The 10000-nt window shown below is 34.8% G+C and overlaps 1 protein-coding gene across 1 annotated transcript in view; it reads left to right on the top strand.

The window, feature by feature from the left end:
- Positions 1-7204, top strand: part of LOC125035804 (AP-1 complex subunit mu-1-like) — an 8759-nt gene extending 1555 nt beyond the window's left edge. The window contains exons 2-11 of the mRNA XM_047628019.1: positions 1084-1188; positions 1423-1533; positions 2181-2315; positions 3394-3503; positions 4104-4248; positions 4437-4627; positions 4766-4844; positions 5040-5270; positions 5480-5605; positions 5778-7204. Coding sequence (XP_047483975.1) covers positions 1147-1188; positions 1423-1533; positions 2181-2315; positions 3394-3503; positions 4104-4248; positions 4437-4627; positions 4766-4844; positions 5040-5270; positions 5480-5605; positions 5778-5876 — 1269 coding nt within the window. The 5' untranslated portion in view covers positions 1084-1146 and the 3' untranslated portion in view covers positions 5877-7204. The remainder of the gene's footprint in view (positions 1-1083; positions 1189-1422; positions 1534-2180; positions 2316-3393; positions 3504-4103; positions 4249-4436; positions 4628-4765; positions 4845-5039; positions 5271-5479; positions 5606-5777) is intronic.
- The last annotated feature ends 2796 nt before the right edge of the window (positions 7205-10000 follow it).

Raw genomic sequence — 10000 nt, 5'->3', positions numbered from 1 at the left:
TTCTGTGTTCAGTCTTCAAACACACTGACAAAAACTTACATCCTAGAAGGACATAGCAGTCATGAGCTTCATGAGTGATTGGAGATAGAGAGAGATGGGTAGAGAGATGGGTAGAGAGATGGGTAGAGAGATGGGTAGAGAGATGGGTAGAGAGATGGGTAGAGAGATGGGTAGAGAGAGGTAGAGAGAGAGAGAGAGAGAGAGAGAGAGAGAGCCATTGATACTGAGTGATTTGATATGCATAGGAAGCAAAGCCATTAAAATAATTATATTTTTATCATCCAAATCTTTATGATTTATAATATAATTGTATCTTGCTACATACATACATGAAATGTAACTGGTTTTAAATGTGGTAATAAACCAAAACACTGCCAAGTTAATAACAGTATACAGTAAAAGTATACAGGCAATAGTTTTCATTGATATAGAAGATGACAGTGATAAAACTGATAATTTTTGGTTTCAGTATCGGTTGCAGTCTCAAGCGAGATTGATATCCGTAATATATGTTATATATGGATATAAAATAATATCTATATCTATTAATATATATATCTATAAGTATATCTATATCTATATATATCTAATATCTATATCTGTATCTATATCTGTATATATCTATATCTATCAATATATAGATATAAGTATTTCTATATCTGTATATATCTAATATCTATATCTGTATCTATATGTCTCTATATCTATGTCTATTTGAATCTGTTGATATCTATATCTATACTGTCTATACACTCTATATCTATCTATCTATCTTTCTCTCTATATATACATATATATTATCTGTATCTGTTTCTGTTTCTGTATGTGTCTAAGATTTTGCAGTAAATGAATTTAAACAGACTTTGAGCCTATTTTGAGTGGCTGTGCCTTCACACTGACCACAATCGTCCAGATATGATAAAGGAAGCAAGAAGAGATGTAGTATGTCTTGAATGGATAGAATTTATGGCATTTTATTAAATGTTTATTTTATTCCCCTTTGAATTATCATGGTAGTCAAAGAGAATTATATATATAACAATGTTTTCTTCATCACTTATATTTTTTCACTTTCTCTTACAGATCTTGGAGAGTGACATGCAGTAAATCTTATGATATTTTGTTAGGGATTCATCAACATTCAAGATGTCTATATCAGCGATATACATACTTGATGTCAAGGGGAAGGTTAGTTAATCTTAATTGTATTAAATTTGATGTTCAGATGAAAAGTCAGCATAAGAATTCAGAGGCTCAATGGCATATTATATACCTAGATATAAATTGATATCCCATTGTGTGCTGTACCATAGATAAAAATTGCATATTTACATGAATCAAAGCCCAATAGATATGTCTTTTTCTAATTAAATTCTTTTAGCTGCAATCAGCCACCATTTATCACTGCCTCGTGTTCCGTAGGTGTTGATATCCCGGAACTATCGTGGGGATATTGACATGGGCGTGATAGAGAAGTTCATGCCTCTGGTCATGGAAAGGGAGGACGACGGCAACATGGCACCCATTGTTCAGGTGAGTTTGGTTGTGGCTGCGTAGGATAAAGGAGGAGGAGATATTCTTGTGCAGTTAGTTGTTGAAGTCCTAGTTGTTGTAGGAGTTGCTTAGACCGAATTTGACATTTGTCATTTGAGTTCTTTCCAGATGGGGTCTTGAATAAATCCCTTATGTGAAGGCTTTGTTGTTAACTGTCAGATACTGATCCCTTTAAACCTTTTTTTTCTGTCTGTCTTTTGTTTCTTTTTTTCTTTTTTTTGGCATTTTGGAGCTTCTTTTATATTGTGTTCAGTCAGATTTTAAACAGTAGGTAGTAAAAAAATATTTTATAGTCTTTGTTAGTAGTTGCAAAATCTACTCTTAACAGAATATTTCACAAAATGGGTTCAGTGTTTATCTCTCAGGCAGTCCACTTAACCAGTTTTTTGTGCAGCTGAGATATGGTGATTGAGAATAAAGTAAAAATATAATAGATTTATAATATAATAGATGAAGGTATTTTACTAAGAATATCTTTGTAGGGCATGAGAAATTTCCTATATTGATATTATATTTCTTTCTGTCTCCTTACCTTAGTTTATTTGATCTTTTCACTATACCGCTCTTTGACATTATATGTTGGTAGAAGATATCCATTGCCTGACACATCTTGTTTGTTCTTCCAGACTCATGAGGCTACTTTCTGCTTCGTCAAAGTGAGCAACTTGTATGTCGTCTCTGCAACGAGAATAAATGCAAATGTGACTCTGGTTTTTGCCTTTCTTCACAAGCTGGTGTCTGTTGCTCAGGATTATTTTAAGGTATGTTTGTTAAATTATTATTATTATTCTTTTAATGAAAATATGATATATGAATGTTCTTGAGTTATGGTGTATGAACACTATTTTATGCATACAGTTTTAACCTATTGCTACAAGGTACATGTAATGTTGACTATAATTTTCTTTTGTGAATTTTTGTGTGCACATTGATGGCTCCTCAAGTGCTCAGCCACCAAGGAGTCTAAGTAGCAGGCTTTCTTATCATCACCTGATTTCTTTCTTTCTTCTTCTTATCTGGTATTATTAATGTAATTTTAATTTTTGACAGTATGATATAATAGTATTAATAGTACTAATGGCAATAAAAGATAAAGAATCTTTCAGGAAATCATGGAAAAAATAAGTAAGGTAACTAGTCATTGATCTGTGTGTAAAGATAATTAATATACATAAAGAAATGTGGATATGGCATTCATTTTTACAGTCTTGGCATCAATGAGTTAAAGTTGTTATGAATATGATCCACAGAACTGGTAAGGATTTGAAAAAAATTGCATTATGTTTGAGAAAGTGTCAGAAGTTGGTAAGATATCTTAGTCCATTCACCAAGCTTAATTAACATAAAGGTCATTAGGCACATATTGGGTTCAATTTAGTAGGAAATTAGTGCAGCTCAATCAGAAAAGTTTTAGTGGGTGTTCAAGGAGGTGCAGCAAAGATCATCCAGGTAGACTAAATTCCTTGGTTAGCTAACACAGTAGGAGTTCCAACAGACACCTGTGGACAGGACCCTAAGCTTTCTGAAACTTAGGGATGACTTAAAAAAAAACGCAAAGGAGGGGATTTTTTGTGTTCTTTTAGTCTAAATATAATGTCCAGTTGAAAGCTAATTAGTTAAGATAAGATCATTAGTTTTGCCTAAATTATTAAAAGGACTAAGGTATGAAAGTCTCAACTTCTATCATTATTGAAAATAATATTTATGTATTTTCTTTTCTTTTCCTGTATAGTATATGTTCTCAGATTTTCTTCACTCTACTTTCTTATTCTATTGTCTTATTCCTTATCACAATCACTAATGTATAGATAAAACATTCACCTATATCAACCCTGGCAGGAGCTGGAAGAAGAAAGTATCCGGGACAATTTTGTTATCATATACGAGTTGCTGGACGAATTGCTTGACTTTGGCTACCCTCAGACCACTGATGTCAAGATTCTGCAAGAGTGAGTTTGTGTGTGTTTGTTAATGTGAGGGTTGACAGCATAACCACTATAAACAAGTTCTATATGTGAGCTTGATTAAGAGCAGAAAGTAATAAACTTGTTATCATAATTTTTTTCTCTCATTCAGTCTCTCTCCGTTTAAGAAGATGCATTTTTCAGACATAGACCACAAACAAATATTTTAATGATGTACAAAGATGATAGAGAGAGGAAATACTAAACCATGATATTTAGGACTATACTAGACTCACCTTCATATGGAAAAATAAATGTTTTACCCTCTGGGTAGTCAAAACTTTTCCCCTTGCTGTAATGGCTGTGTTTTACTTAATTTGCAGAACAATTTAGGGGCAATAAACTGTTCAATTATCATTTGTTCCACTCACTTCTTTTTAATTTATATATACTTTGTGATACAAGATACAGGATATAGGATGTTTATGTATGTTACTTTACACTTAATCTGTTTCCGAAAAGAAAGAAAAATAATGTTGGGTAAATAAAAGTATTTGAGACACATATCACAAACTTCTGAGTTCAATAGATAAAATTGATTTTTTTAAAGTTATTTATTTGTTTACTGATAATATTTTTTAACAGATACATCACTCAAGAGGGTCACAAGTTGGAGATTGCTCCTCGACCACCAATTGCAGTAACCAATGCTGTCTCGTGGCGGTCAGAAGGAATTAAGTATCGCAAGAACGAGGTATTTCTGGATGTTATTGAAGGTGTCAATCTCTTGGTAAGTCATTGTTTTTTTATGTGTTTCTACACATATCTTTAGATGTACTTGAAATTATTCCAATACTGTCCTTATTTATATAATATTAGCTCATTTGATTATATTATTTTCCTCATGTATATGTTCTTCAGTCTCTGAATGTTGTTACTCTGTGATTCATAAACGCTTGATTCGTTTTCTGTTTCCAGGCGAATTCTAATGGCAATGTGCTACGTAGTGAGATTGTAGGCAGTATCAAGATGCGAGTATATCTATCCGGAATGCCTGAACTGCGTCTTGGGCTTAATGACAAGGTTCTGTTTGAGTCCACTGGCAGGGGCAAGAGCAAGAGTGTGGAGCTAGAGGATGTCAAATTCCACCAGTGTGTCAGGCTGTCCAGGTTAGCTGATTTAGTTCATAGTTCCCCTGTCCAAGTTCCCTGTATTTACATTTCAGTATCTTAGAATTAAGAGCAAAGAATATGACTGGAAGGTGAATTTCTCAGATTTTAAGTTTTAATTTTTTTTCTCCTTGGCAGGTTTGAGAACGACCGTACTATTTCATTTATTCCCCCTGATGGAGAGTTTGAACTCATGTCATATCGGCTGAACACACACGTAAGTCTTTTCCATTGTCAAATGTTTTGTGATGGTATTCTGTCACAAAACATAACTGTTATCAAAATTTCCCTTCATACTGATTTATATTGTTTACTTGTAGATGTCTTTGTCTAATTGTTATGAGACTTATTGCCATGGACAGGAGCAGAATAACTATAATAAAAAACTGACCTTGAATATTTTAATCTTCAGGTGAAGCCCTTGATCTGGATAGAATCAGTGATTGAAAGGCATGCACACAGCCGAGTGGAGTACATGGTCAAAGCCAAATCCCAGTTTAAGAGGAGGTCAACAGCCAACAATGTGGAGATCATAATTCCAGTTCCCAATGATGCAGACTCCCCCAAATTCAAGACTTCAGTAGGCTCAGTAAAGTACACCCCAGAGAAGAACTGCATTGTGTGGACCATCAAGTCTTTCCCGGTTTGTATACGGCTGTCCGGTTTTTATTTATTTATTCATTTGTTTTTTTTAGAGAATTCAAATTGTCCAAAGTTGTTATCAATGTTGTATGGACGTTTAACTTTACTTGTAATTGTGATCAACAAATGTTGCTGTTTCAAGCTATATTTAGTTGTTGATCAGATGGAGAAGGGTAGAGCACTTATAAACTATCTGCATTTTCTCAACAGGGTGGGAAGGAGTACCTAATGAGGGCACATTTTGGACTTCCAAGTGTTGAGTGTGAGGACTCTGAGGGAAAACCCCCCATCCAAGTGCGCTTCGAGATCCCTTACTTCACCACCTCAGGGATCCAGGTGAGACACAGGCCATTGGATACTGCCTAGACTTTTAAGTTGTGTTTAAGGATATGAATACCTTGTAAGACATATATATTCTCTCTCTCCCAACCCTACCTCCCTCCTTTATTCTTCTTCCCCTCATCTCTCTCAAAAACACAAACTAAACCTTTATTCGTGGTTCTTCCAGGTGAGGTACCTGAAAATTATTGAGAAGTCAGGCTATCAAGCTTTACCTTGGGTGCGATACATCACCCAGAATGGAGATTACCAGTTAAGGACACATTAGAGAAAAGCATTGCACTAGCAAGCCTTTGTCCCTTGAGGTAAGGGAGTGTATCAAGCCTTTGTGTATTGAAGGGTTGCTGCTGAACGAAGAGTAAGCTTGTTGGGAAAGTTATTGGGAGAAAAGTCCGGGGGCCATATAGTGACCATAAATGCTGTCGTTTTTGTTTTTTTTGTTCTTCAAAAGTGTAATGATGATGAGAAATTCTATTATTGAGATGTCAGCCGCATTGGGCTTCTTTCCTATAATGGATAAAATGTTTTTGATATTGAAATGTTTATCTAATATTTGTCTAATCATAAGATGAATCATTTGTTTTATTTTTTACTCGGTATTTGTTTATCATTTTAGTCTCTTGGCATCTCTGGTAACAGTAAAAATAAAAAAAAGGAAAAAAAATTAAATCCAAAACTTCAGTGATTTGTATTTGGAATCTGCCGTGCAGTCAACTGATATTCAATATGACTTTGCTTTGTAATTTTCCCAGCTGATGCAAAGAATATTTTCAGCAGATGTATGTGGAGTTATATGATTTATGTTAATTACATTCCATATCTTTCAGCCTTTACCAGTGTCAGGAGGACAAATATTTAGAACATTTTGTATTCTGAAGTGTGCATAAGAACCAGATTTTGCAGTTTGGTTAGCTTTAAGGAAATTTTCACAATTGGCTTCATTCACAAAGGGGTAGACAGATTGAAGTTTATTAAGTTATGATTATTGTAGTTTTCTCTTCATTGATTACTAACACGAGAGTGGGTCTTGCTTCCTTTTAAAAATTATTTTGAAAGCTTTAGAATTTGTATGAAACTTTATATGACAGATACTTCAGCCAATGATAATGTTTGAAGTTAGTTTGTGTATAGTCTATGTTAAGAATGTATTTCATAATTATATATAGGTTGACTGTAAAGACTTTGAAATTCACTTGAAAAATATGATCATATAGTCAAACATAACATTTCCTAATATATAAAAAAAAATAATAGATATATTCAAAGATCATATGTATATAGACATTTATTAGAGGTAAAGTAAATTTTCATCCAAATTTATAGAAAACTATTTTGAAAAAAACGTGTTTGCGTGGAGCTCCTTTTTAGATCATTGTATATATTTTAAAATAAATGTTTTTTGAAAGATGAAAATTTGTTATGATATTGGTTGCTGTAGTTGCTTCTTGGCTAGTTGTGATGAAAGGTTAGTGCTTCTAATTTGTTTTAAGTTTTGCTGATATCCTGAATTTTAGCAACCTGTTCACTATCCTGTGTAATTCTTGGAGTTGTCTAAAACTGGCTGGTATGTTATTTATATAAACTTCCAATCACTGATGTAATTGTTTTATTACCATGACTTCCTTGATTACTGTGCTGTTTAATGATTATATTTACCACTCGTATCCTGCCAAGAGACAGTAGCGATCTCTCTCCATTTGCTTTGAGGTGGAAAGATTTTTTTTTTTTTTTTATTTGTTGTTCTTTAATAAATTATCTCTTACAGTTTCATCTATCATTAACCCATGCAAAAAATGATGTGTATCTTTCAATAGATGCATTCCTCTATTATCTGGTTTTTATATATAATTCTTGAATGTCTTTCTGTGAACCTTATTTATAATTTCAAGGAATTATTACCACTGCAATTTACATGTAGCAAAGAGGATAAATAACGACAACAATAGCCCGTATAAAATATGTCAAAATGTGTTCTTCGTAATGGTCAAAGTTGGTACAAAAGAACCTTTCATATTCCATCCAAACAGACGGCAATTTATTAATATTCATGATTTATTACCTGTGTGCAACATTTTCATTTATTAATATTTATTACCTGTGTGCAACATTTTCATACATCAATAGGGAATGTAGCTAAAATTAGTATATTGGTTATTGATTACTTTATGTTGAGTTATGTAGTGAATAATTTCTATTGATGTTTGGAATATTATCATGGTCGAATAAGAGATTTATAAAAGAGATTTCTGTTCCTTGTTTATTGGTGTACCTGTGTACCTATCTGTGTGTGTTTGTGAATGTGTATGTATATGTAAATGTGATTTGAATTGTAGTTTGGGAAGGAATTATTTTCCTTTTAGTATTTTTATCTAAATACAAAAGGGATATATAAATCAAAATGTTCCTATACTGAAACAAGAAATATCTACCCAAAATCTCACCATATGGCAACATTTAATCTCCCTTCCATGACCTCTGTTGATTTTTTTGTCGAAACATTTTTATGACCCCTTTTTGCGGCTCCCCTCATGTGGCGTATTCTACCCCCCCCCCCCTCCCCGTCATCCCTTTCCCTAACTTGCCCCTATAATCTTTCCGACCTTCAATTTGTCTTATTTCATTCTATATATATATATATATATATATATATATATATATATATATATATATAGTCGCGTCTTTCTTGTCTCCTTGAATAGCCACGCTCCTCTTATGTCATTTTCTCTCCATCTCTCCCTAAATTTTCCCCTTTTTGCCTCCCCCCAGTTTCCTTCTTCACCCTCATTTCCCCTTCTTGACGTCATGCAAATGCCTACCCCCCCCCCCCCTCCCCCCTTTCGTGACCTCTCGGCCTCCATAACAATCTCCCGCGTCCAGTCCTGAGCAGCGTTGCCATTCTGGCGATGCTGCCTCCGTCTTATATCAAAGCTGATTATTTACATTTTCTTATATCTTCCTTTTTTTTATTTTTTCCTTTCTCGGCATTCCCAACGGTTTATTTAGATTTTAAGGGATCATTCTACTCTTCCGTATAGAGAGTGTGCACGCTGATGTTGCAGCAGGATGCGATTGGTAGCACTGCATGATGATAACAATAGCATATTGACCGGCGGTGGAAGCTCGGTCATTATCTCCACGCATGTTGTCCTCACCTGACGCTATCCTCATCAGCCGCTCTCCTCACTTCAGTTTGGCCTCACTCGCTGCCTCTCCTCACTCGGCGGCCTCAGTCACAGTCAGGAGTAAGTGAGGAGAGTGAGCACAAGGCGAGGAAAAATGGGGCTGAGGAGAGTGAGCACAAGGCGAGGATGAACCGTCAGGTGAAGTGAGGAAAACTGGGCATAACGTGAGGAAATAACAGCAGGAGCAGGTGAAGATAACACCAGAGTAATCCTTCAGCCAGTGAGGCCAGGATCTGAAATGACCTCTCAGGCCTTGTTATTGCCAGGGGAGCGCAACACTTCACTTAATCACACGTAAGTGAGGAAAGTAAAAGAATTTCATTATTGGCTTTGTCCGTCGTCAGCAACAGCCTTGATTGAGATGACGTCAAGGATCAGTAGCAGGCAGAGAGAAGGACAACGAAAATCAAGTTGAGAAAAGTTGCAAATACGCCGAGAGAGGAGTCTAGCAAGCCAAGTTGAGAGCGAGGAAAGCATCGCATCACGCTGGAAAAATGAACACATACACACACGTGTGTGTATATGTGTGCGTACATATATATATATATATATATATATATATATATATATATATACATATATACATATACATATAAATATACATATACATATACATATACATATACATATATATACACATATACATATACATATACATATATATACATATACATATACATATATATACATATACATATACATATACATATATATACATATACATATATATACATATACATACAAACATATATATATATATATATATATATATATATATATAAACTGCTCAAAACAATTAGGGGAACACTTGTATTTCATTTCAAAACTCAATGTCGAATGTACAAATGTTGCAATTTTGTACTGAAACAAAATTCCCAATGTACCCTGAACAACAGAGCATCAAACTGGCCAAGAACAAAAGTTAAGCCTTGGAGGACCGAATTACGAAATGATGTTGTAAAACAAAGTGACTGTAGAGAGAAATGACAATAAAAGAAATGAATTTGCAGCACAGCACATTGCACAGCCACTTTAGTAGTGGGTATGCCCTCCACGAGCCTGTATGCACTCTCGACAACGTCGTGGCATGTTCCTGATGAGGCGGCGGATGGTGTCCTGGGGATCTCCTGCCAGACCTGGATCAGCACATATGCAAGCTCCTGGACAGTCTCTGGTGCGGCTGGACGCTGCCGAATACGCTGATACATAA

The sequence above is a fragment of the Penaeus chinensis genome, chromosome 20 (assembly GCF_019202785.1).
Source record: "Penaeus chinensis breed Huanghai No. 1 chromosome 20, ASM1920278v2, whole genome shotgun sequence".
NCBI classification, from domain to species: domain Eukaryota; kingdom Metazoa; phylum Arthropoda; class Malacostraca; order Decapoda; family Penaeidae; genus Penaeus; species Penaeus chinensis.
Note: the sequence above shows the minus strand (reverse complement) of the source record. Positions and strands in the feature narration are given on the sequence as shown.